The 27473-nt window shown below is 36.4% G+C and overlaps 3 protein-coding genes and 1 non-coding gene across 4 annotated transcripts; 2 read left to right on the forward strand and 2 right to left on the reverse strand.

The window, feature by feature from the left end:
• Nucleotides 1-7305: 7305 nt before the first annotated feature.
• On the forward strand, nucleotides 7306-7386 carry TRNAL-AAG (transfer RNA leucine (anticodon AAG)). The gene has a single exon. It is a non-coding gene; the product is annotated as a tRNA-Leu (tRNA).
• A 4664-nt stretch (nucleotides 7387-12050) lies between these two features.
• LOC104225983 (hydroxymethylglutaryl-CoA synthase-like) lies at nucleotides 12051-16850 on the forward strand. Its single transcript, XM_009777866.1, has 12 exons — nucleotides 12051-12316; nucleotides 13819-13925; nucleotides 14288-14420; nucleotides 14707-14850; nucleotides 14961-15119; nucleotides 15262-15335; nucleotides 15418-15493; nucleotides 15586-15641; nucleotides 15733-15820; nucleotides 15938-16078; nucleotides 16172-16321; nucleotides 16430-16850. The coding sequence occupies exons 1-12, from the start codon at nucleotides 12245-12247 to the stop codon at nucleotides 16616-16618; spliced, it is 1389 nt and encodes a 462-aa protein (XP_009776168.1). The 5' UTR covers nucleotides 12051-12244; the 3' UTR covers nucleotides 16619-16850.
• A 506-nt stretch (nucleotides 16851-17356) lies between these two features.
• On the reverse strand, nucleotides 17357-19530 carry LOC104225982 (expansin-A7). The gene is made up of 3 exons (XM_009777865.2): nucleotides 19339-19530; nucleotides 18475-18784; nucleotides 17357-17709 (listed from the first exon to the last, which is right to left on the reverse strand). Exons 1-3 carry the CDS (start codon nucleotides 19514-19516, stop codon nucleotides 17397-17399), a joined length of 801 nt encoding a protein of 266 aa, XP_009776167.1. The 5' UTR covers nucleotides 19517-19530; the 3' UTR covers nucleotides 17357-17396.
• Nucleotides 19531-20696: 1166 nt separating this feature from the next.
• On the reverse strand, nucleotides 20697-26636 carry LOC104225981 (PGR5-like protein 1B, chloroplastic). The gene is made up of 11 exons (XM_009777863.2): nucleotides 26300-26636; nucleotides 24277-24392; nucleotides 24090-24186; nucleotides 23910-24010; nucleotides 23321-23377; nucleotides 22897-22973; nucleotides 22127-22178; nucleotides 21890-22000; nucleotides 21708-21805; nucleotides 21543-21618; nucleotides 20697-20922 (listed from the first exon to the last, which is right to left on the reverse strand). Exons 1-10 carry the CDS (start codon nucleotides 26508-26510, stop codon nucleotides 21549-21551), a joined length of 990 nt encoding a protein of 329 aa, XP_009776165.1. The 5' UTR covers nucleotides 26511-26636; the 3' UTR covers nucleotides 20697-20922; nucleotides 21543-21548.
• Nucleotides 26637-27473: the final 837 nt, after the last annotated feature.

Here is a 27473-nt window from a genome sequence, read left to right on the forward strand (position 1 = left end):
TGTACGTCATGAAGCTAACTCGAAGTCTTGAACTACCATAATAAATAGTGCATGGTTATGATATCTTAAACTTCTTCATATTTCGTTGCACTAAATTCACTATCCACCTCGAGTGCAAATTTGAGGACGAGCCGACGGACGCGGGAGTAGAAGTGGGCTTGACTCTCAAGTCATACCTAAGAGGGGTAGTTTCAAGTACCTTGGGTCAGTTATCCAGGGGATCGGGGAGATCGACGAGGATGTCACACACCGTATAGAGGTGGGGTGAATGAAGTGGAAGTTAGCGACGGGAGTCCTGTGTGACAAGAAAATGCCATCGTTACTAAAAGGTAAGTTTTATAGAGCAGTAGTTAGACCTACCATGTTGTACGGTACCGAGTGTTGGCCGGTTAAGAACTTACACATCCAGAAGATGCAAGTAGCAGAGATGAGGATGTTGAGGTGGATGTGCGGACATACAAGGATGAATAAGATTAGGAATGAAGATATTCGAGAGAGGGTGGGCTTGGCCCCCATAGAGGACAAGATGCGGGAAGCACGACTTAGATGGTTCGAACACATTCAGAGGAGGAGCACTGATGCACCTGTGAGGAGGTGTGAGCGATTGGCGGTGGTGGGTACGAGAAGAGGTAGTGGGAGACCTAAGAAGTATTGGGGAGAGGTGATCAAGCGGGACATGGCGCGACTTAGGATTACTGAGGACATGGCCCTAGACAGGGAATTGTGGAGGTCGAACATTAAGGTTGAAGGTTAGGGGAAGTTGTGAATATTTCTACAGCGTACTAGAGTGAGCCTAGCCAGTTAGGAGTTAGGCTTAGGATGCTACTGGTCAGCTACTGATGCAGGGCTTTATGCGCTGGGTATTAGATTACCTTCCATCTCGCTCGTATATACTATATTCTCTTATATTCCTGTTATTTTGCTATTTTAGGTTCATTTATGTTATGTTATGTATTTTATGTTATTTTATTAGGAGTCTATCGATGGTACTAATATATCGTCACTTGGTGCTTTCTTGAGCTGAGGGTCTCCTGGAAACAGCCTCTCTGCCCCTCGGGGTAGGGGTAAGATCTGCGTACATACTACCCTCCCCAGACCCCACTTGTGGGATTATACTGGGTTGTTGTTGTTGTTGTTGTAAATTCACTATCCAAAGTTTCTAACCTCATTTCTTTACCTCCTAATCCTAATTTGAAAAAAAAAAAGAGAAGACAAACAAAAAAGAGATCGAAATTCCTGATTTTAGATGAGTCAGTAATTAATACAACCACGAAAAATATTTATGGAATCATGAAAATTGAAGATGTATACGGTCAAAACGGGGTTCATCTATTGCATGACGGATCGGGACCGAAACGTGATAGATTGAAGATCGACTCCGGATTTCATCGAACCAAAGTACGAAGTCAGAATATACGTCTTCAAGATCTTCGAGCCCGTGACTCTGGTACGTACCCCGACTCCGAGGAAACATTATCGGACCCAATATCGGAAAGCCGAAATATCTGCAACCGGTTGAATATCACGGCGGGAATCTCGGCACGTATCAATGAGAGACCGGTTAATTAGCATATAGAATTGTATCTAAAGCAGGACTCCCCTACTATAAAAAGGGGGTCTGATTCTTTGTAATACATATTGTAACACACATCCAGAAGTAATATACTGTTGTTATTAGTTCTTATTATCTTATCATTCTGTTCCGGCATCGATTAAGACACTTTTGACTCGAGGGTGACCAACCTTCAAGGCCAATATTGTCCAACTTGTGTGGTTTGCAATTACTTTTCTATTATTAATTTCAATATTAATCTGATTTCTCAATTTGTATCAAGTTAGATCATGTATCCTTAAAACCACGTATAAATTCAATTGTTATCCGATTTTGAGGGTAAACAGTTTGGTGCCCACCGTGGGGCTAAGGATAATAGTGGTTATTTGATACAAATTTCCATAACACACACTATTTTACACTTGTTCTTTGAAGTGTCTCTGATTTCAGGCCTAAGCTCAAAATGTCAAACTCATATTAGCACCTCTACCTGCTGACAATGCATCTGGTCACCGCGGTGAAAACAATAACATATCGCTCGGTAACGAGGTACCTCCCGTTAATCCCGTCGGAATTCTAATTACGGATCTGCTAGATGTTAATTCGCACGTGGCTATCGACACAAGCCCCCTACTGACCCCGAGAATAGCATCCGTGGTGGATCCCGGTCGACAGAACAAAATACTCAAAACAATGGAGGAGACGGTGTCAATCTACGGATGATCTTCAAAATGTTACAGGCTCAACAGGCGGCAAAAGCTCAGTTGCAAAACCAGAGCCGCGTACTGAGCAGGATCGAGCCCGACCCGTCTCGAGAAATCACTCGCAGGGAGGAACCGGTCGCGGAAAGGTCGAGTGGGTACGCGTCGGGTAACAACCCCGAGATCATAAAAATGCTCGAAGAGCTGACAAAATAAACAGAATCAGTGGAGAAGAAAATCGAAGCAGACGACAGCAAGGTCGAAACCTACAATTCTATGGTCAACCAGATCCCGAGAGCGCCGCCGATATTGAATGGCTTGGATTCCAAAAAGTTTGTACAAAAAACTTTTCCTCCGAGTGCGGCTCCAAAACCGATCCTTAAAAAATTCCGCATGCCTGAGATTTCTAAGTACAACGGAACGACTGACTAAACGAGCATGTCACTTCATACACATGCGCCATCAAAAAAACGACTTGGAGGATGATGATATCGAGTCTGTCTTGCTAAAGAAATTCGGAGAAACCCTATCAAAGGGAGCTATGATATGGTATCACAACTTACCCCTGATTCTATTGTCTCATTTGATATGCTTGCAAACTCTTTTGTGAAAGAACACACCGAAGCTATCTAGGTCGAAAACAGGAAATTAGACCTCTTCAAAGTAAGGCAAAAGGATAATGAAATGCTCAGAGATTTTGTATCTCTGTCTCAAATGGAACGGATGGATTTGTTACCAGTCGCTGATGATTGGGCCGTTCAAGCTTTTACCCAAGGACTCAATGTTCGAAGTTCGGTGGCTTCACAGCAGTTGAAGCAGAATGTAATAGGATATCCGGCTGTCACTTGGGCTGATGTGCATAATCGATATCAATCGAATATCAGAGTCGAAGATGATCAACTGGGGGCTCCTTCCGGGTCCGTTTATCCTATTAGACCCATCGACAGAGTCAAGAGAGATATCGATCGTGAACCACGACCAAATAGGGATCGGTATCAGCCGTACAATGAGGATCAAATAAACAGTGGGTCCGGACGGGGTTCTATGCAAAATGAAAGGAAAAATGACCAAGGCTAGAGCAGCCGGAGACTCATGAGCAAGAATACTTTTAACAGGCCTATCGGACCTAAAGAAGCACCAAGGTTATCAGAATATAACTTTAACATTGATGTTGTTGCCATCGTATTGGCTATCGGACGCATCAAAGATAACAAATGGCCTCGACCTCTACAATCTGACCTAGCCCAAAGGGATCCAAACCAGATGTGCAAATATCATGGCACTCACGGCCACATAATAGAGGATTGTCAACGGTTGAGGGAGGAGGTGGATCGGTTATTCAAAAAAGGGCATCCTTCGGGAAAGACATAATGATTGACCGCTTCCGATCAGGATCTGCACTCGGAGCCGGGAACCAGTCCACTAATCTCGGACTCGAAGAAAACCCAATGTTTCTCGAAGACGGTACCTTCTTTGATAGCGATAAGTCACCAAACCCGGTGACGTCCTCTAAGGCGGTAAACTCTAAGCCATCAAAAGTTATTGAAAGAATTTGCTGCCCCTTGAGGCCCCTCGTGTGAGCACCCTTTCAGCATATGGGCCTCGTTGATCATGAAGTCAGTAAATAAAGGTGATCCGGAGAGATCTATCACCCCAAGTTCATCCTTCGAGTCACTTTCCTCTGCTCGAGGAATATTGGCCATGGTCTCCTTGTCGACCTCCCTAACTTGGGGCAAAACGACCTCGCCCCTCTGTGGTTCGGAGGCCTTGGCCACTACCCCCTCAGTAGCCTCCCCGGCTTGAGGAAATGCTATGTTGCCTCGCACATGGGCCACTAACTCGGAATTCTCTTCTTTTTATTTGGACTCAACCCTAAGTCGGTGGACTGAGTCCGAGGGAGAGCGCCAGTGCTTTCCTTGGGTTGCGTTCTAGCCTCATTTTTGTTTTTTCTTCTCCGAGTTCGGGGAACTCAGAGCCCCTTTTCTTTTCTTCTCTTTATCCTACCTCAAAGTAGGTGATTGTGGGAGGATATCTTCATTTCCGGATGGGGGCCTCATTTCAACATCTTTGTTAGGCCTGCAAAGCAAGGAAAAGTGAGAATGAACATGGCAAAAGAGTTAAGTATCATTCATTCAAATGAGGAATCTCATCGTAGGAATGTGACTCCCACCGGCCCTTTGAAAGTTCGGGCCATGCACGCTCGAAATAGGGTTTTTATGATACGATGCCCTCGACCCACTTCTTGAGTCGAGGAACTGCATCCGGCATCCGAGCAACAGTTGCACCATGAAACATCGATAAGAAGGGAGGAAAATAAAAAGCAATAAATGAAATCTTAAAGGCAAGTTTATACTTACGTTTAATGTTCCATTTCTCGGGAAATGGCATGTCCTCGGCTAGGATTAAATTCGAGGTTTTCACTCGAATGAATCGGCCCAACCAGCCTCGGTCTCGATCCTCATCTATGCTCTTACAGAAAGGGATGATGACCGGGTCCAAAGGGCCCAATGTGAAGGGATAAGTGTAAATACTTAAAAAAACTTCCACGTAAGTAGTATCGATTCCTCGGATGTAGGCACCACTATGTGCTACCGACCCAATTGCAATTTTTCTTGACCATGGTGAGGAGACTGTCGGTGATCGAGCATATATATCTCGAGATCGGCTCGCACCGAACCGGTACGGAAGAGGTTTTCTCAACCTTGAAATCAGCATTGGTCGGGCACCCCGCTGGAATGTACATCTTCAAGGAGGGCTCTGGTGTCTTTTCCTCCGTAGCAGCAGATGGAACATTTTCCTCTTCAACCGGTCGCGAGGCAGATGGAGCTTCTTTTTGGGGAACGGACTTTGAGGTCTTCGCCATTCTTTTTGGAACGTTAAGAGAGAAGAGGGAGTTAAAAGGATATGCTTGATAATTTGAGATAAAGAATAGAAGTTCTATAAAATTATTTCAGGGTAATCAGAAAATTGATGTTTGGGAATATAGAGATTTCTAATGTACGAGGGCAGAGGTTTTTGAAAGTAAAGTTTGAATGAAATGATGAGGAGGTAATTATAGTTGCAAATAATGGTTCAAAACATGTAATGGCCGACCAACAACTGGCGAACATTTAATGTTATCAAGACGTGATTGACGAGACGTTTCGTCAGTGTTGTCGTTTCTAGCGCGAAGTATCGAGACAAGGATCGAGGGCTCATATCGTTTCTCTTCATTTACTCTCTAAAAAATTAGAGGACTATCTGTATGCGGCCGAAAACGGTCTCATCTATTGCATGACGGATCGGGACTGAAACATGATGGATTGAAGATCGACCCGGATTCCATCAAACCAAAGTACGAAGTCAGAACATACGTCTTCAAGATCTTCGAGCCCGTGACTCCAAAACCGACCCCGACTCTAAATAAGCTCGAGAAAACATTATCGGACCCAATAACAGAAGGCCAAAATATCCGCAACCGGTCGGATATCACGACGGGAATCTCGACAAGTATCAATGAGGGACCGGTTAATTAGCAAATCGTGAGATTTCTTACCTTTTATAGAATTGTATCTAAAGTAAGACTCCCCTATTATATAAAGGGGTCTAATTCTTTGTAATACACATTGTAACTCGCATCCAAAAGCAATATAATGTTGTTATTAGTTCTTATTATCTTATCATTCTGTTCCGGTATCGATTAAGGCACTTTTGACTCGAGGGTGACCAACCTTCAAGGCCAAGATTGTCCAACATATGTGGTTTGCATTTACTTTTCTATCATTAATTTCAATATTAATCTGATTTCTCAATTTGTATTAAATTAGATCATGTATCCTTAAAATCGCGTATAAATTTAATTGTTATCCAATTTTGAGGGTAAACCGGAGAAATTGTATAACTTGGTGAATAAACTTTGAAACTTTTAAATAAAAACACTTGATGTTAGGATTTGTTGAAATAAACAATAAGCAAGACAAAGAAGGTGAAGAGAAGATAAAGGAAGAAATACATAGAGAAGAATTCATCTTAAAAAAAATTGAAATTCCAGTAGGTCGCTGAAACAACTAGCGACTTATTTTTTTGGGAATTAGGTTTTTCTTTTTTCCAGAAGTTGTGTTCTTGATAAGAGTAATGACATTTTGTAATTTCTTACACTTTCCAATAATTATTTGATATTTTTTAAAGCTACACAATCACTGCTTTGGGCTTGAAAGTATTCTGGAAGGTAGCATATATTATGAAGAAAAAGATAAAATTTGAGTAATCAATTTTTCTCCAGAATGATTCAGTTATGTTACAAATATATAATTCGAATTGAAGATATTGAGTACGTCTATTTTCATACTATCACGTAAACTATATATATATAAAATAAAATAAAAATCACCCCACCTGAAAATTTCTTCTATACGTTTATCATACAACAACAACAACAACAACAACAACCCAGTATAATCCCACAAGTGGGGTCTGGGAGGGTAATATGTACGCAGACCTTACCCCTACCCCGAAGGGTAGAGAGGCTGTTTCCAGGAGACCCTCGGCTCAACAAAACAACAGGAGTCGATATATTAGTACCATAAAAATGCATAATAAAATAACAGCATAATAAGAGATATGAAATACAGAATACGAAATACGAAATAGATGACTGGTATAGTAAAACTAGCAGGTAAAGCCTTGCATCAATAGACGACCAATGACATTCTCAGTCTAACTCCTAACTGGCTAGTCTCACTCTATTGTGCTGTAGAAATATTCATAACTCTCTCCTAACCTACAACCTTAATGTTCGACCTCCATAATTCCCTGTCAATGGTCATGTCCTCAGTAATCCTAAGTCGCGCCATGTCATGTCTGATCACCTCTCCCCAATACTTCTTAGGTCGTCCTCTACCTCTCCGCATGACCACTACAGTCAGTCGCTCACACCTCCTCACCGGTGCATCAGTGCTCCTCTGAATGTGCCCCAATATTTATCATATTGTTTGAAAATCCAAGCTTATAATAGGTCTTGATCCTTTTAAAATGCAGAAGATATATACAAAATATGAGAAATACTTGACAGCTGTTGAGATGGCCGAGTTGGTCTAAGGCGCCAGATTAAGGTTCTGGTCCGAAAGGGCGTGGGTTCAAATCCCACTCTCAACACAAATTTTTATTTTGTTTTAAATACATTTTCCTTTGATTTCTGAGATAGTTAATTAATTATTATGATCTGAACAAAAAAAAAAAAGGAAAAAAAAAAAGCATCCAGTTCTACAAGAACGGGAAGAAAAAATACAAGTAATTCCATCGTAAAAATATTATTACTATATATTATTGATTTTCTTGATGAAGCTTGTACAAACATTTTCTTGATTACTAGCGGTAAAGTTTGAAGAGGAGTCTAGAAGCAACAGTTAGGTTCTTTCGGTGTAATCTCTAGGTTACGAGTTTGAGCCGCGGAATCAACTACGGATGCTTGCATCAGAGTAAGCTGCCTATATCACACCCCTTGAGGTGCCTTCTTTCTCCGAACCCTGCGTGAACGCAAGATACTTTATTAACCTGGTTGTCTTTTTCTTTTGCTAATGGTAAAAGTTGAACTTAACTTCCACCTAAACAAACATTTTCTTGATTACTAGTGGTAAAAGTTGATAGAGGAGCCTAGGAGCAACGATAAGGTTCTTTTCGTTTAACCTATAAGTTACAGGTTTGAGCCGTGAAATCAGCTACTGATGCTCTGCATCAGGGTAAGTTGCTTACATCACACCCCTTTGGAGTGCAACACCTTTCTCTGAATCCTACGTGAACGCAAAATACTTTGTGTCTCGAGCTGCTTTTTTTTTCTCTTAGTGATGAAAGTTGAACTTAACTTCCACCTAAATAAAATAGAGTCAAATGGAACCAAACTTTCTATGATTCATGGCCTCATTCCATTCTAATATTATATGATGTTATACCACTACTCAATCACTGTAGATTCCAATTATTGCCTAGGCCTTACATAATAAACAATAAATAAAAATAGATAAAAGCTTACTTAAGCTATTAAATTGTTTTGAAATATATATATATATATATATATGATGTTTATATTAAATCAATAAATGACCGATATATATCTTGTATAAATACTTTTTAACACTTAACTATGGTTAAGTTATATATATATATATATATATATATATATTACTTTGATTAGCTAATTCTTAAGATTAATTATTTAATTAAGGATAAACACCCGATATAAATAAATATTTACCTGAGGGAATATATACATGGGCTATGTTGAAAAAAAATCTATTTAAAAAAAAGGTAACATCATTTGGGCAAATCTTCAATTTCGGTTGCTGAACTCAATGTATGTGTGGTGGCTACTTACTCCTGTTTGGAGTAGTACTCTATTGACTCAACTAAATCCTATATATATATATATATATATATATCAAAAGAAAATATTTATATACATACATATATTTATGTATGTATATAAACATCCGTTGTAAGCCATTTAAATTCAGAAAACCCATGGTCAGGGGCAGATCCAGAGCACAAAGAACGGGTTCATCGGAACCTAGTAGTTTTTGTTTATACTTTGTATATGTATTAAGAAATTCATTAAATATCTATAAATATCACATTGTGAACCCATAAACTATATATATATATATATATATATATATATATATATATATATATATATATATATATATATATATATTGTATATTAAGTTGAGATTGTTGTAGGAACCCATTAACTTTAAATCCTGGATAAATGCAGTCTTTTTTAGTTGTTTTGAAATAAGGAATTTAAATTCTACCCATTGAAAGTGTAGAAAATATGTATAGTAGATCATTTATTCACTAATTATAGGTAAAATACCTGCTGTCAAATATTAAAATTCAACAACTCTATTAAATTGTTGAAATAAAAATTAAATTTATCGATATAATAATCAGAATAACAAGTGGTCGTAAGTCGTAACACTTCCTTTTTTGACTAACTGTATGAAGTTGCTCAATGGGTCAAGTTTGGCTGTCAGCACCATATTAAATTTCGTTAAAATATTCAATTAAAAAACAGAATTTGTAAATTCCCATTTAACCAATAAAAAATTAACTTGGTAAAAAGATAAAAATTCGAATTGAAGGTTTTCGACTTTGACCCATTTAATTAGGCTTATTTCATACTTTAATTTTATATTCGATATATTTATAAGTGGGGAGGAGGAAGTCGCAACTTATTTAGTCCCAAAACTTAAACTAAAAACTAGATCTAATCTTGCCAACTTAGAATTACATTAATAAGAAAAGTTTTCTTATTATTATCAACACTGCTTTTATTGAGCCGAGAGTTTATAGAAAATATTAGATTAAAAGAGAGTGAATGAAAAATGGAGGGGAAAATGAAATTTTGATTTTCTCTTCTTGACAAAGGGACATTGTCCCATATTGGAGGAAGAAAAGACATTTGGCGGGTATATATATAATTGCTCTTCTTCTAGCTCCTAAAGAGTTAAGAAGAAGGCAAATCTCGTGTCGTCATCGTTGCTCGACTTTGGTCAAATGATTTGATTGATTAATTTTGTGGACCAAATTTATTTGTTAATATTAACGCAATATTAATTAATCCAAATTAGATCGTTACTGTAACGATAATTTAATTTTTCTCAGTTTTAATTTTCCTGTTATAATTTGAATTTGGAGGTTTGCAGAAATGGCCGTTTTATAAAACACTTACATAAAGAGTTGTAACTCTTCGGTATGACACAACGTTTTTTGATATAAATACATGAACTCTCCCTCAGATTTTCCTTCCGAAAATTTTGATTTCTCCTTCTTTTTTCTGCATTGTTTTAACAGAAAAAAAAAACAGTAAGTGTGATTTACTACTGTTCTTTGCGTTCGTTCACTGGGGTTTGAAGTACCGCTACACCAGTGAGGGGTAATCCGTTCTATCTTGGGAGAAAATAATCATAAACCTCGGGTACTAGGAGGGGATTAAGTTTCTTAAGAAAACACTGTGAATTTAGTGGGCTCGTAATAATTCTGTTCTTCTACATTTATGATTTTATAGCATTTTTTATTTTTTGAATATATTTTCGAATACAGTTTATAACAAATTCCCAGATCGTACTTGTGGGATCACACTGAGTATATTTTGTTGTTGTATCAATACGAGTTTTGATGAAATAATATGTACTTCCTCATCCTTAATTAAAGGCCTCGGATTCGAGCTCTAAATATGAAGTCGTCTTTATTAAAAAAGTGTTTTACCCCTCAAATATAAATCTTCTCGATGCAAATTTAAATTTAATCGAATCTCAATACAAATATCAAACATCGACTAAAAGGGTAGCTTGGTGCACTAAGCTTCGGACTCCCACTATGCACGTGATCCGGGAAAGAGCCGAACCACAAGGGTCTATTGTACACAATCTTACACTATATTTTTGTAAGAGGTTGTTTTCACGACTCGAACCCGTAACTTTCAAATCATATGGTAATAACTTTATCAGTTACGTCAAGACTCCCCTCAACTACGAGACAAAAAATAGTTATTTATTTATTTATTTATTTATTATTATTATTATCTAGCTATGGCCCCGGACAATAAAGAACACACTGGCAAAAAATAAAAGGGAAATTGGAGTCAAGGTTGGCTGTTTAGTTGTACAACAGGTGTGGGGTCTTTTAGTTTTATTTCTATTTTTAAATATATATCTTGAAAGTGGATTTGTCCCTAGTGACAAAAAAACAGATATAGATCTGGTAATTTTCCATGTACCTTTTGAAACTAAAAATTCTCTTTTTTATTTCTTTTAAGTTTAAGTTTAAACCATTTCTAAATTTAATGTAATATGTGAATTTGGCGACAAATTAATTAACGCTCACATATTAATTATTAAATTGTCATAACATGTTTAAGAGCACACGATTTTAGGAATTTTTTAAACATGTTAAATATTTAGCTCATGCATTAAAAGTTCCATGTTTTAAATTTTGTGTCTAGTCAAAAACCGGTCTCATGAAAATATGTATTTCAAAGTACCGATTAAAGGCCACTTTATATAACTTCAAATTCTCATTTACCATTAACGAGATGATTTGTAACTATACAAATATTTGTAATCATTAACGAGATGATTTGTAACCATATAATTACAAATGTAATTTGTTTTGGGTTATAACTTAAATTTTATGCTCAATTAAATACAGTTATACAAAATAAAAGATAGAGTACTCTTCCCCTCCTAATTTATATGACACTCCTTCTTTTTTAGTCAAAGTTCCCCGGAATAATGACTTTTTTTTTATATTTAGTAATAATTTAATTTTAACCTACTTTGCTCTAATAAGATGATTTATAGCCACACAATATACAATCGGATATCTCTATAACATCATCCTTATATAACAACACTTTACTATAAAAGCTATATTTTTTCGGAACCAAATATTATATTTTGTTATAATATATGTTCTCTATAATAACAATTCGCTATAACAGCCAAAAATATCCGGAACAAACGAGGTTGTTATAGAAAGATTTGACTGTATAAGATTTGTACTAAACCATAACTTTCAAAAGTCTTAAACTCCATGTTCAGTCAAACACCACTATATTCACGGAATGCAAATTCTAAATCCGTATCCAATCAAAAAATTTAAACTCATTTATTTCTTAAACTCTGTGTCCAGTCAATTGCGGAATAAGTCTGCGGAATATTTTTTTTTTCTTTTTTATTTTCTCCATAAGTCTGCGGAATATCAAAGTGGAAATTTCTCACCTTTGATAGTATAAATATGTAACTTAAACATGTGAAAATCTCCACACAAATCATTCGCTCCTCTCTCTTTATAAGCTTCCACTATTTCCTCTTCCCTTTCTCTCTCTTCTGCAAAATATTTTCCAGTTCGAAGAAATTTAGAGAGAGAAACAGTGTGTGTGCGCGCACCGTTACTGTGTGTTTTTCGATCTGTTCCGTTCTCCGTTTAGTAATACAGAGAAGAAATATCAGAAATGGCAGCTCAACCGAAGAATGTCGGAATTCTCGCCGTCGAAATTTACTTCCCTCCTACTTGCCTCCCACAGGTAAGGGATTATTACCTAAATAGCCGGCTAGATTCAATATTTATATTTTATAGCCGATATATATAGATTATATATGGTTATACATATATTAAATATAAATAATGCATATATTATATATCTAACTGCTATTTTTAATTTAAGAGATTAAGTAGATGGGTATTTGAGTTAAATCTTCAAAAGAAAAGAACATATTACTTTGACTAATGACTATATTTACATAAACAATATACTAAAAAATATTTACATAATTAGCTCACTTACAGTTAGAAGTAATTACAGTTAAAATCTCTATAGTAATTCAGTAAAAATAATACTCTATGTGTTTCAATTTAGGCGATATAATTGGCTTATGGAGAGTTGATTTGACTAAATTTTGAAGCTAAATTGGATTAATTTAACTCATTATTTTAAAATTTAAATTAAAATATTTAAAAACTATATGAAAAGTAGTATAAGTTGCAACTTTTTTCAGGTCAATATGATCAAAAAAAATATATTTAAAATATTGGTCAAAACTCGTACAATTTGGCTCTCATAAGCGTAAGCCATTTAAATTAAAACGGATGGAGTAAGGAAAAATCTTTGCATTATCAGTCTATATAATTTAAATTCATACTTCGGCAAATGAATAAGTAGAAAAACTTGATCATAGATATGTGTAGTAATTACTTTGATTACTGAATAATTAACATAGCTTTAAAATATTTTTAATATTCTATCTGTATCATTTTATAGGACAATATTACTATTTGAGGACTAGATAAATAATTTTTCACATATTTTAAAAATAATACTTAATTATTAAAAAATGTGATATGTAGTTTATACCAACATGTCATGGATATTTTGTACATTTAATTCGTGACTGTATAGCATATTCACGTGCTCTGTTCTGAGATTATTTTTTGAAATCAACGTTTTCAGTTTATTTTATTTTACTTTTGGAATCCCATATTGCAGCCTTTAACTTTAGTCCGTTAAAACCTATGTGCTTTTTAAGGGTCATGTAATATTCAATTATTTTATCTGATTTGCAGTAATTTGGATCTGCTAATACAAGTTTTTTAAAAAAAAAAAACCCCTCCCCTCCCCCCCCCCCAAAAAAAAAAAAAAAACTAGAATAAATACCACCATAAAACTGTATAATCAAATTCTTGGCATAAAATCACGCACTGCCATGTGTCTATTTCGTAATTTTTAAACCGTTTTCTCTTTCTTATCCTATTACATTTTCTTTCTTTTTATTTTTCTTTTTCATTCTTTCTTCACATCCAAATTTTCCCCGGAAAGAAAATGCAGTCTGGTGCACTAAGCTCTCGTGGGGTTTGGGGAAGGATCGGACCATATTGGGTCTTTAAGTACACAATGTGGCTTGAACTCTTTAACTTTTTGGTCACGCGGCAGAAACTTTCTTATTGCGTCAAGACTCCCCTTCATCTGCTAATTTAAGGCAATATTCTGATCACTTAAAGAATTTAAATTATATTGTAATTGTTATATAGGAAGCATTGGAGGCTCATGATGGAGCAAGCAAAGGAAAATACACAATCGGTCTTGGACAAGATTGTATGGGCTTTTGCACTGAGGTTGAAGATGTTATATCTATGAGGTATACATCCATTACTCTCGCCATTCCAAAAAGAAAACTTTTCATTTTACCTTTTAGTGACAACTGACAAACTTTTACAGCCACACAAATATTATTGCATGATTAAAACCACAAGTTTCAACAATGTTACAACCACATAAATGTTATAATATATTTAAGAGCACGAGTTTCAAAAGTTTTTATTTTTTTCTTAAACTATATGCCGCGTCAAACTGTGCACCTATAAATTGAAATGAAGGGAGTAGTTTGAAAGTGTTTGTAATTTCTTCTGCTAGCTGATTAATTTGATTTCTAGAGTAAAATAATTTAGCTTGTGTAATTTTGGTCAATATACTGTTTCTAATTAAAATGTTCATATTCAGTTTGACAGCAGTTACTTCCCTTCTGGAGAAGTATGAGATTGATCCTAAGCAAATTGGTCGTCTCGAGGTTGGAAGTGAGACTGTGATTGATAAGAGCAAATCCATCAAAACATTCCTCATGCAAATATTTGAGGTACTGGCTCACAGTTCTAGCAAATATTTGAAATTTATTGGTTCTTCACGTATATATAGCAAAGGTCGCATCCACCTCTGCTCAATGCAGACTAGCTCATGAAGCAGAATATATGAGTTCATTGTTTGTTGTACATCATCCTTAATAATTGATTGTTTGGTTGCACCTTTTTTGTTTTTTTGTTTCTGTTGACCTTCCACTTCACCAGCAAAGCTTTACATTATGACAAACAGAAATATTGTTCAACAAAAACTTACCCTGCTTCTGTACCGTGTGAAACAAACAGAAATGTGGAAATACTGACATTGAAGGAGTCGACTCAACTAATGCATGTTATGGCGGAACTGCTGCATTGTTCAACTGCGTGAATTGGGTCGAGAGCTCTTCATGGGATGGGCGCTATGGACTTGTTGTATGCACTGACAGTGCGGTATGATCATTACAATATTGCGTATGCATTGCTCATTTGTTGCATAATTTGCAACGAACTTGAGCCTTTTCTTGATTAACATGCACTTATTCGGAAGCTTCTTTTGACAGGTCTATGCTGAGGGAGCTGCTCGGCCAACTGGAGGAGCTGCAGCAATTGCTATGCTAGTAGGACCAGATGCTCCTATTGTATTCGAAAGCAAGATTAGAGCTAGCCATATGGCCCATGTCTATGATTTTTACAAGCCCATCCTCGACAGTGAATATCCAGTAATTATCTTAATCCCCTGCAAGTCTCGTTAATTATTCATTTTCACAAGAATGCTCCGATTTGTTGTTTCCTGGACACAATTTAGAAGAAATATAGGATATTGTTGTTTGTACATGAATTTATGGTAATTGTTTGTTGCAGGTGGTTGATGGAAAGCTTTCACAAACTTGTTATCTTATGGCACTTGATTCCTGCTACAAGAGCTTATGCGACAAGTAAGCCGCTGGTTGAGCACATTTTCATATTCCGAAAATCTCTTTATTATCTTCTTTAATAACATCTCATTCACATTTTTAGATATGAAAAATTGGAAGGCAAGCAGTTTTCAATTGACGATGCAGCCTATTTTGTTTTCCATTCACCATACAACAAGGTACTTTATGGATCCAATACAGAATTTTGATATTTTTTTCCTATAATAAAGCGATGGTAAGGATTACCTGAACGTTTTATTGAATCCTGCAGCTAGTACAGAAGAGCACTGCTCGATTGATGTTCAACGACTTTACAAGAAATGCTAGGTGGGTTGCAAATAATCCGTATTAAAGGAATCATTTTTTATTTTGTGACCGGGATTCAGTTGACTGATCTTGTTTGGTTTTGCATTTGCAGTTCCATTGATGAGTCCACCAAAGAAAAACTTGCACCATTTTCATCCTTAACTGGTGATGAAAGTTATCAAAGCCGTGATCTTGAGAAGGTCAGTACAAAACCTTTCATATTCTTTGTTCTCCAAAAAATAGTTTTTTTGTCATTTTCAGATTTATATAAGTTGAGATTGGAACTAACTAATGAGTTATAAATTTTGCATATACAGGTATCCTGGCAAGTGGCAAAACCATTTTACGATGAGAAGGTGAAACCGGCCACGTTAATACCAAAACAAGTTGGCAACATGTACACCGCGTCTCTCTATGCTGCTTTTGCCTCCCTCCTTCACAATAAGCACAGCTCATTGGTAAATACAAGTTACTTCTTTCCCTTTTGGTCCGGTTTCTTGTTAACATCTATCGCGTTTCATCTAATTTTCAAATGATTTTGGCAAACTCAGGCTGGACAGCGAGTAATCTTGTTCTCTTACGGAAGTGGATTGACTGCAACAATGTTCTCATTAAGGCTTAACGAAGGTCAACAACCTTTTAGCTTGTCAAACATCGCAGCTGTTATGAACGTTGATGAGAAATTGAAGTCGAGACATGAGGTATGTTAAGATTTTGTTTTGTAATTTACTCGTGGACTTTGAACTCGTTACCAACTCTGTAATGGTTAGAGTTCCATAACTATCTTTGACAACCTATCTTTTGTGCAGTTCACTCCTGAAAAATTCATCGAAACGATGCATATAATGGAGCACAGATATGGTGGTAAGGACTTTGTGACAACCAAGGATTGCAGCCTCTTAGCACCGGGTACCTACTACCTCACAGAAGTCGATTCGAAGTACAGAAGATTTTATGCCCAAAAATGTGTTGAGAATGGACTTGCCAATGGTCACTGAAGATCAGTCCTAACATGATCTAATGTCATGAAGTTGGCTTATGCTCTTTTAGTTATTGTCAGCATATAAAAGAATAACTATTGCCAATATTATATTTTTTCCTAATGTTCAGCGCCTTTTTAGTTTTCAACAAATTCAATGTTTTTTGGTTCACTTGTTTGAGAGATGATTGCAAAATCATCAATGTAATGTAGTCCATATTTGAATGAAATCCATTGAGCAAATTATCTGAGTTGTGCCTTAATTGTTTAAACGCTACGCCTTTGGGAACTCTTAAAATGCTAAAAGTAGTCTGTGTGTCGACAATATATCAATCAACTACAATTTGGGATCGACTGTATGAATTCATTATATCCATTTCGCCCTATTATCTATTAAGATTTAGTAGCACATCTCTAGGGTAGGAATGTTGCGATGAATTCATCATTTAAAGGTTTCATGATGTTAGACTATTCTTACTATGACCGTTAACCTATCACAACTTCTCTCTTTTATCTAGAGCGGGGACAGCTATGACCGTTAACCTAGCACATCTCTAGAGACGTATAGCACTACCAATTATGAGCGTGTCAAGAGTTACATGTTGTATATCAGTTTTAACGCGATAATGTAAAAAGTTCTTTATACTGTCTATGTATAGATAGAAAAATGGCAATACTCATAACTAAAATTGTATCGTAAGCTTTTCACTAGTGAAACATCAGTCCATACAAGAACAATCGCAAAATAAAACTCGAGAAATGATTAAAAAGTTAAGAATAAATGTTGCATGACTTAATCAATGAAAATTGACATTGGCTTGATAAGTCATTCCTACTTGCCAATTAGAAGGTGCAACATTAATAGCTATAATTGTTTCATGTGATGTGTAGGAAGTGAGTTTAAATGAAAGTGCTTGACCACTTAGAGTTGCGAATGCTTGATATGAAGCTCCCCAATTATGGCTCATACTTAACCAATTTGTTTTAGTTCCTTTTACCCACATACTAGCCACATCTCCACCTCCACCAACATTCATCACATATACCAATAACCAATAGCCATTTCCTTGGAAACTAAACTTGATTCCACCTTTTCTAACACAAGGTACCCTGCAACCATGAAGCAATAGTGCATGTCAGAGGTAGTGGTCAGCGGTGGAGCCAGAATTTTCAGTAAGAAAATTCAAAACATAAAGAACTAAATACATTAAAAGCTAAGTGGATTTAATATATTGTGTGTGTATACATATATAAATTGATTTATCCACGCAGTGTAGTTTTTCGGAGCGAAGTGTGTCAATTGACTTCCATCGGACAAGGGTAACTCTGTGTAATAGCCCAACCTTCTAGTGATGTTGTTCACTTTGAGCCTAGACCCGCACCGGCTTTAAAATACGTCACTAGAGTCTAAGGTTTGTCTACTTATATACTCAACATCTCTCCCGTATTTTGTCGATGTGGGATTCCCCTCGTGCAAACTTGAACGGTGGTGGGGCTGGGCTGTTACACTCTGCCCCTAATAGCAGGTATTTGATAGAATAGTCAAAGCGTGCATAAATTGATGAGAACACGACCATACGAAAAAGATAGAGAATAGTAGAGGCAAGTAAATTTAGGGTCCATTTTTGCTGTGTTTCGTGGATCCTTAGGTTGTCTTGATTTACTAATCATGTTGAAAGTGTGTGTTTGAATATGGATTTTGTGAAAAAAAATATTCAAAATACTTGCATGGCATTGTCAAGAAACGAATTCACGATCTAGATTCAGTAGGTTCACAATGAGTGCAATCTTATACTAACATCCACAAACATTTTAATTTTTTTCCGTTTATATGTATAGTTAGAATAGAAAGTAATCAGTTCAGTTGAATCATACCTGCGATACGAAACAGGAACAATGCCAGCTTTCCATTGAGCAATTTTCATGAAAGCAGGTTTAGCCATGTCAAAATGTGTACGAGGTGGGTTGCACCAACCACCATGATCTGAGTCTTGTGACCAATTTGGTGGGCAGAGATTGGTTGCAGTGACTGTGACAATGGTTGGGTAGCAATCTTTTGATTGTGTACATTTTATTTGGTAACATTGTCCACATGAATATCCATTGCTATATAACACTGAACTCAATGCTGCTGTATCTGTTCCATAACCTGAATTGAATAAATTTCCATATCCACAAGCTCCACCTAAAAAAAATAGGAAAAAAATAAATAAAAACATTAGACTTATTAACTAAAAGAAATTTAGTATTTGCAACGGACATATTCGTCATAAATCCGTCACAGAATCCAGATTGTGACGGATTTGTGATGGATAGATGGTCGTCTTAGGAAAAAATGACGCAAATTCTTCTTTTGACAGATCTTCAATTTCGTCACAAATTCAAGATTGTGACGGATAAGTGAGGCTTGCTCTAGTGGCAGAGCACCTCTAACCTCAAGCTATGTGGAGGGTAAGAGAGAACATAGTTGTTCTTCTTACAACGGGCCAACCCCTGATTCACAAAGCATCGTGTGTTCACGCAGGATTCAAGGAAGGTCGCACCCCAATGGGATGTGATATAGGCAGTCTACTCTGATGCAAGCATCAACGGCTGATTCCAGGGTTCAAATGTGTGACCTATAGGTCACATAGAGATAATTTTACCGTTGCTCCAAGTAAAATTAAAATGACAAGAAAAACGAAAAGATTGGATAGGTTTAATAAAATGTACAATATTTTTTAGCTTCGTGTAACGCACCCATTGTCTCACTTGCAGTCTCATCGCCATAAAACGTGGCATGAGCGAGTTGCCAAGGGGTCGCTTTAAAGGTGACGCTAGGGGTGGAATAGCCCGCGGCGTGTGCTTGAGCGATGAGTGCTAGTGTTGCAACAATGAAGAAGAATGTCAAGCTCCATCTATGGTGGAAAGAGGCCATGGAATTTAGCTCCTTTTGAGAGGAGGAATGATGTTCTTTAGAAAATTGCAATTGCCTTATTTGATTTTGTAAATATAGGTCTTAATATATAGTTTTTGTATCTAAATAATGTTTCAAATGTATAGGCTTCGTGCTATCACGAACATATGTAAAACTTACAAGTCAACTTTTGCATTTTAAAATTGGTTATGTTTATATCTTGTAAGTTGTAATCCAGCTTTGGGGGGGGGGGGGGTTGAAATATTATGTAAACGTGCAGGGGAGTTATAAACTTACATAGTTACATGTTATATCATACTATTAGGTTTAGTGCCTATTCTTGATTTAATGCCTTAATAATGGAACCCAAATAGAAGAACTAAAACTAAAACCTTATATTATCTTGTATTTTCTGAATTTTGTAATGATTGATTACACCTCCCTTTTGACAGATCATTGAAAGAAAGTTTCAAGATATTAATAACAATTAGTATATTAGTAGTTATGAAGGGCAGCCTCAGCGTAACTAGCAAAGTTGTTGTCATGCGACCAGGAGGTCACGGGTTCGAGCCGTGAAAATAGTCTCTTGCAGAAATGCAGGATAAGGTTGTGAAGGATAGACTCTTGTGGTCCAGCCATTCCCCGGACCGCCCCGCGCATAACGGGAGCTTAATGCATCGGACTGCCCTTTAATATTAGTAATTATAATATTAAGAGAAGTAGGATGCATGTAATGCATGTAAATAGATGAGAGGAAAGATAAGTTGTCTAGATTCTCAAAGTTAAAAATCTAGGCGTAAATGATTTTTACCCTCTTCATAAACAAATTTGAATTTTGCTTCTACTGTCAACTGCTATCTTTTGGAAATTTCTTTTCAAGTTAATGACATGAGATATTAGATGAAAAAGACGAAAAGAAAGGAAATTTTATTATTAAAAAGTTTAAAAAAAAAAAATGGAAGCTCAGTTTTAAACGTCGACACCTAAAGTTGTAGCCTAATGGTTGTAACTTCACCTAGTATAACTTAATTAGGAGAAAATGACATGAGAAAATAGAAGAAAATGACTCTGTAAAGATCTTTCGTGTGTAATTTTTGTATCTCTTTCGTATAAAAAATATAATTTTCTTGTAAAAAAGGCGTAAAACTAAAAACAAGCACATCGACACAACTTCAAGGACCTTGATATTCTTCATCACCTGTGCTTAAAAGCTGTTAATTTTTTTTTATTCATATACTTATATGCACACATTACATAACATATTGGACACAATACAAGTTGCAAAACATTCACAATTTCAACACTGAAAATGCTTTTCATTTTTACAACCTTGACTCATGTATGTTATTTGGCTCTTCCAATATATGCAACTTGTTCTAGTGCAATCTATTGTGCAGATGTCTCCACTCTCCACATATATAATCATCCTGCATTTTGCAAAAGTTATCAGTAAATGACAATGGTTTTCCTGTACGAGGAAAGTTCTCATCGGTTATATACTTCTCCATACAAGCGATAAAATACAGATAAACTCGTGAAAAGAACTCTTTTTTCCTAGATCGAAAATGATCTGTAATCTATGTTGCTCGGGCTCTCCAACAATGTCTCTAGGTGCATGTCGGTTCCTTCAAAAGTAGTGTATTTTTGGAGTATCCGACACGGGTGCGACAACATTTTGGAGAGTCCGCGCAACATAGCCTGTAACTCAAGGACAACAGAGGATGTAGAACAGGTCATGTTCAAGTAATATAGTGTAAACTGAGAACATAAAAGATGGTTGTTATGTGAACTATTATGTGGCGTTTGGATTGAAGAACAATAAGTGAGCAATGCCAACTAAAATGCCTATATTTTTTCGAGAAACAATAATAGTGTATGTTACACCCTAGGCAAATTCTATATTGGCAAAACACAGAAAAGATGTTGGGTAAGAAAGCAAGCTTTAGACCCTTCTGACGCTTGTTTACAGCCGTACAGGCCTAAGCCCAAAGCGGACAATATCATTAGTGAACTGGGTTATTACAAATAGACTACAGAGCATAGGTACCTCGAATCATGCAGTACTTCCTTCAGGCAACGTGATCAAACGCGTGTCTGAATCATAGACCAAGTCCGTCCCACAACTGCGAAAGATCATGGCGGTGATTACACTACGTACAGATCAAGCAGAGAATGATTAAAAATACCTCAAAACTAACGATCATGGACTTACCCTGAGCATTTTATTTTGTTGGTAGAACCACCACTAGATATCGATAATATGGTACCAAAGAAGGAAGTATTTTCTGTTCCACAATTCGGACAAGGGCCCTGAAAATTGAACTTATTGTGTGTTAATATAAAACACACAGATTATAAGATAATACTATGCGCACATTGTTAATGAAATCTTACCTTTAAGATCAGAAAATCTTTAACGACGATATTTGTGATTGTAAAGGATAGATACAATATCAAAGGCAAAGCAGCAAACCATGTGAAAATGAAACTGAAAGGCTCTGGAAGCTGCAAAATTGACAAAATTATAGCATTTGACAAAGGTTAAACGAATACTCTGATCTTTTGCAATTAACCACTTGATAATATAGGGATACAAATAAACAACCAGGCTAGGTAACAAGATATGCTTACCTCCAAAAGATAAGTGATCTCGAATCCAGTCAAATCGTCGAGGAAAAAGAACCTAGCAAGAAATTAGCCAAACATGTTTATTACAGCAAAATCATGTTGGTTGCTTCATGAGATAAGAACACAGAGAAGTGTGGTATCAACAGTTCATGTTTCAAAAATATAACTTCACCTAATGCACTTAAGTTTTTTTTTATCTCAAGTTGGATATCCACAATATTCTCCCTTGACTATCTCAAGTTCAGTAAATATCATATAGCGCAAACTATAGAAACCAAGTAGGCGCTCAAAGCAAGTACATGTTCAAGAATCATTAACTCCTTATCAATCTTGAAGCAAGATATCTACAACTCTGTCTTTCTCTTTTTAAAAAATACTGGACTAATCTTGCTCGAGCCGAGGGTATCTTGGAAACAGTCTCTCTACCTGCACAAGGTAGGGGAAAGGTCTGTGTATACACAATCCTTCCCAGACCCCACGTATGGATATATATTGTGTGTGTCGTTGTTGAAATATTGGACTAAAAAAGAAATTTATGGGAACCTTATGTTCTCTAATTTAGCATTTCAGTAAACACATCTTTCTGCAAGTGAAAAAATGAGCAATTTAGGATGGAGTAAGTAGTGATAGAAGAAATCATCAAATTTCGGTGGGGTTTATAAATGGCTTATTACATAGGAAAAAAGATGTAATGTATAACCAGGTTGAGAAACTAATGATAATATATAAAGAAATGAAATTTTATAATGCTGAGAGAGTTAAGTAATACTCACAATCCAAGAGCAACAACAGCAGCAGGGACATTTAACAAGAACATCTTCAGATAATCAACAGAAAGGTCGCTATAAACCTGCAACAAGTAAAGTTTATTTAACCACTTAACCTCATAAACGTCTTGCGTAAACGCATGATGGCAAAAAAAAAAGGGCAGCCCGGTGCACAAAGCATCCCGTGTTCACACAGGGTCTAGGGAAGGGCCTCATCCCGAGGGGAGTGATGTAGACAGCCTACCCTAATACAAGCATTAGTGGCTGCTTCCACAGCTCGAACCCATGACCTATAGTCACATGGAGACTCCAAGGATTCTCTTCGAACGTATGATGGCACAAAATAAGTATTTTCACAGATGCAATATAAAAGATGAGTACCTATTAACCAACTAGTAAATGTCTCATTGAGCAGAGAAGTAGTACAAACCTTTCTACTTCGAAGACTGCACCGAGGACCCTCAACCACAATATCGCTGCCATCCCTCTAGAAAATTAAGAGGTGTCAATACAGGAAAGACTACATAAGACCGCGATATTATAAGAAACAAAGAAAGCAACAGAAAGAACAGTAACAACTAACTTGGTTTGTTCATATTTGTAAGGGCAATAAGTTGAAGAATAGCAATGACTAACATAGTTCAACTACTTCATAAATTGATAAGCTTAAACTACCAACTAAATGGTGATAAGAATAGAAAATAAAACACCCTCAGTATTATACAGTAAAATCATTTGCTTTCTTTGAAAAAGCTGTCAAAATAACAAATCTTTTTCATTTATTGGATCTTCTCTTATCTTATCAATAACAATAAATAATACAGTCAAACCTCTCTATAACAACCTTATTTGTTCCGAATTTTATTGGCTAATATAACGAAATGGTGTTATAGAGAACATATATTATAGCATAGCATAGAAATTGGTTTCATAAAAAACTTGGCTTTTATAGTAAATGACTGTTATATAGCGATGTTGTTATAGAGAGGTCTGACTATATAATGCTAATAACTAAGTACCTTAAGTTTCATCTTCAGCTTGTCATACTCTTTATCAGTCATAATTGGATTCCCAGATACATAAGCCATAGAAGCTTCCAGAAACTTCTGTTCGTCCGTGCCTGCATTGTGAGGAATTTGCTATTACTATACCTATTTTAAGTGCCAATGCGACAAAAATAGACTGAAATTCTTCCATACTTAGCATGACGACGCTGCTCCCTTCCCACATTAATTCTTCCTTAAGGTTATCGAATTCCTCATTTGACATGATCGCCTTTCCTTCATAATAGAATGACTGTGGTACAGAGCCAAGAAAGTGTTAATAACTTTAGTAGAATGATAATGAAAACAATCGACGAATTAGTAACTGATTCTGCTTCAGTACTTGCAGTGCTTGAAGAAACTCTTGCTCCATTTCCCCTAAAGACTTCTTTCCTTTCCCGTCAATGCTACAATATTGCAAGATTTTACTGTCTTCAACCTCATTCTCGTTGAGCTGACCTGAAAGCAAAAGTGAGTCGTCAAATGATGTGGTATACGCCACCATAAAAAGAAGAATTTGGAGAAGAAGAAAAAACATACAAACAGATAACAAACACACACACAGAAGGTATAAGAGTATTTTTCAGTTCATATAAAAACATCAGTTATTGGTTGTCTACATTGTCTTGATGGTACATAAAGGTTGCTTTCTTTGAGTAAATAGAAAGAGAACCAGCAGCTAGAAGTAGGCTGATATTACCATTTGCTACATTCCCCCATATTCTTGCAATTAACGCAACGAAAATGTGAGAAGGGAGCCTTGGCATAACTGGTAAAGTTGCTGCCATATGACCAGGAGGTCACGAGTTCGAGCCGTGGAAACAACCTCTTGCTAAAATGCAGGTAAGACTGCGTACAATAGACCCTTGTAGTCCGGCCCTTCCCCGAACCTCGCACATAGCGGGAGCTTAGTGCACCGGGCTACCCTTTTAACATAACGAGAATGTGAGTTCTTACTATTGACCTCCTCAAGTTCTAGATATGAATATTTTATGGATTTCATATGCGATTACTTACTTACCTAAAGTTCACTTTTGACTTGCCAAAAATTTTGGCTGAAGGAACTGACAAAGCAACTAATAGGCCTACCTATAGGCTATAGTCTAACTTGACTATCAGAAGTATTGAAGTGGTAAGATTACCAAATTTTAGAGCAACAACAAAAGGCAACACATTGAGATACTCACAAGAACAACATCTATACAGTTTGAATATTGAATAGGACTAATTCCAAAAACATTTCAAATAGCATGCACCAACTATTTGGTTTACAACCTATATTACTCGGACTCTTCAAAAATGTTGTTGGGTGCGTGTCAGATCCTCCAAGTTTAGTGCATTTTTGGAGGATCCGACACGGGTGCGGTAGCTCTTTTGGAGAGTCCGAGCAACATAGTTTATAACTAACTATACTCCTTAGTAAGAGTATACTTTGATCAAATCTCAATCAATCAACTAATCCTCAATCCCAACCTAGTCACGGTCGGCTATACTAATCCTCTATCGATTCCTTTCTTTTTGAGCCCATTTCGTCCTTACTAGTTGAGTTTTGCTATATGAATCATCTTTATCTATTCCCCTTTTTTAAACTCCATCTCATTACCATAATGATAAAAGATTTATCTTTTAAGCCACCTATTTGATATTCCTATAGTTTAACCAGATAAAAGGAGAAATATTGCAGTAGGCTGACTACATGTTAAAAATAGTCGTACTAGAGTTTATGTTCAATACACTGATAGTGTAAAGAATTTACACTATTAAATTAAAGTGATCTACAACAACAAATAACTATGCATATCAAGCCTAATACGATAACCTGGAAAATAGAGTAATAACCTTAAAGACTACAACTAGCCAAATTGCACTGGCGGTGTAAAAATTCTTGATACCGTTAGCATGCGCAACTTAAATATTCATAGCATGAGATGAAACTTTGATCAAATAAGGAAAAAAAAGAGTTTAAGTTGTATGCACTGGCAGTCTAAAAAATATTTACACAATCAGGTCACTTAGTAGATAATCATAAATAATAAATCTCTTGATAAGCAATAATCGATAATCTAGTAAAAGTGGTTATTGATAGTGTGAAAGAAGCTTACATCCAGAGGCGGATGTACCATAGTGGGTACGGGTTCAACTGACCCACAACTTTCGGTGTCGATCATAAATTTATGTGTAAAATTTCACTGAAATTGTAATAAATAATAGACATGAACCCATAACTTAAGAAATATAACGGGTTTAATGCTAAAAAACTTAAAAGTTGAACCCATAAAATTTAAATGCTGGATTCGCATCTGCTTACATCACCGTCTGTGTACATAGCTTAAATCCAAAAAAAAAAAGAATAATTATTAATTTACCTGGCTGATCAGTCGTGGCCTTAGGAGAGAGAACCAATAACCTACGCCTAATAGCTAATTTTCTTCCACCAAAATTAATCAAACGAAGCTTTGAACAAGAAAATGAAGCACCTTGTAAAGAAGCAGAAGATGAAGAAAAAATGGGTTTTTTCCTGAAAGGGGCATGAAAAAGGCGAGGGCTAGTTATAGTAAACCCAAATTTAGTGGCCATTTGTGGCGGCGACGGCGGCGGCAGCAGCAGTGGTGGTGGTGGAGGGAGTGAAGTGGAAGTAGGGTAAGTAGAAATGAATATTGCATTTGTGAAAAATCTGAAAAATGGAGAATTTGATGAGTTTTGATAAGAGATGAAGATAAGGTTATGTGTATGAATGTGTGGAGAATATTGAAAGTTGAAAAGCTTTTGTTTTGATTTTCTTGATTTCAAGAAAATCGTTTCCTGGTTTTAACTGTTTTTTGATGTAACAGAATTTGCCAAGTCAGCTTTATGATTTTTGTCGAGAATCTAGAATCCTATATATGGTTGACACGTGGGTGCTTGTTGCTTTCATGTATTTGCCACGTGAGATTGTTCGATTGGTTCGCGGACAAGGTTATCCTGTGATTATAATTCTGGAATTAATAATCTCACGTTTATTTAGTGTTATATGCTTCGTTTAGTATGTCTACAAACCTCCAGCTTCTTGTTAACACTATCTCATGTTTCGTCAATCAGTACTATATCATCGGCGAATAACATACACGATGGTACCTCCCCTTGAATATGATGCGTCACTGTATCCATCGCCAATGCAAACAAGAACGGGCTGAGTGCAGATCCTTGGTGCAGCCCCATCCAAACCGGGAAATGGTATGAGTCTTCCTCCATTGTCCTCATCTCATCCGAGTCTTACCTCCATCATACATATCCTTAATCACTCTACCGGAACACCTTTAGCCTCCAAACACCTCCAAAGAAGACGATCATCCGTAGTCGAACAATCCAGCATGAAACCAAATTGATTCTCGGATATAGACACAATCATCCTTACCCTCACTTCCACCGTCCTCTGCCAAACTTTCATAGTGTGACAAATTAAAAATAAGATATGCAATGTATAATCTAAAATATGTATTTGGTTTAAAGCTAGATAAAGCTGGGTAATTTTTGTTTCCATCTTTAACCCAAAATATATTT

This window comes from Nicotiana sylvestris, chromosome 12, assembly GCF_000393655.2.
Source record: "Nicotiana sylvestris chromosome 12, ASM39365v2, whole genome shotgun sequence".
NCBI lineage: Eukaryota > Viridiplantae > Streptophyta > Magnoliopsida > Solanales > Solanaceae > Nicotiana > Nicotiana sylvestris.

What these genes read in the sequence shown, in the direction of transcription:
- LOC104225983 (XM_009777866.1), top strand. Translation starts at nt 12,245, where the DNA reads ATGGCAGCTCAACCGAAGAATGTCGGAATTCTCGCCGTCGAAATTTAC. An exon ending in TACAAGAGCTTATGCGACAA is followed by an intron (nt 15,336 to 15,417) that starts GTAAGCCGCTGG and finishes TCACATTTTTAG; the next exon opens with ATATGAAAAATTGGAAGGCA. An exon ending in TCCATTCACCATACAACAAG is followed by an intron (nt 15,494 to 15,585) that starts GTACTTTATGGA and finishes TGAATCCTGCAG; the next exon opens with CTAGTACAGAAGAGCACTGC.
- LOC104225982 (XM_009777865.2), bottom strand. Translation starts at nt 19,516, where the DNA reads ATGGCCTCTTTCCACCATAGATGGAGCTTGACATTCTTCTTCATTGTT. An exon ending in GACTGCAAGTGAGACAATGG is followed by an intron (nt 18,785 to 19,338) that starts GTGCGTTACACG and finishes TATTTTTTTTAG; the next exon opens with GTGGAGCTTGTGGATATGGA. An exon ending in GTTCCTGTTTCGTATCGCAG is followed by an intron (nt 17,710 to 18,474) that starts GTATGATTCAAC and finishes TCATGGTTGCAG; the next exon opens with GGTACCTTGTGTTAGAAAAG.
- LOC104225981 (XM_009777863.2), bottom strand. Translation starts at nt 26,510, where the DNA reads ATGGCCACTAAATTTGGGTTTACTATAACTAGCCCTCGCCTTTTTCAT. An exon ending in GAGCAGCGTCGTCATGCTAA is followed by an intron (nt 24,011 to 24,089) that starts GTATGGAAGAAT and finishes CTCACAATGCAG; the next exon opens with GCACGGACGAACAGAAGTTT. An exon ending in AAGATTTTCTGATCTTAAAG is followed by an intron (nt 21,806 to 21,889) that starts GTAAGATTTCAT and finishes TTCAATTTTCAG; the next exon opens with GGCCCTTGTCCGAATTGTGG.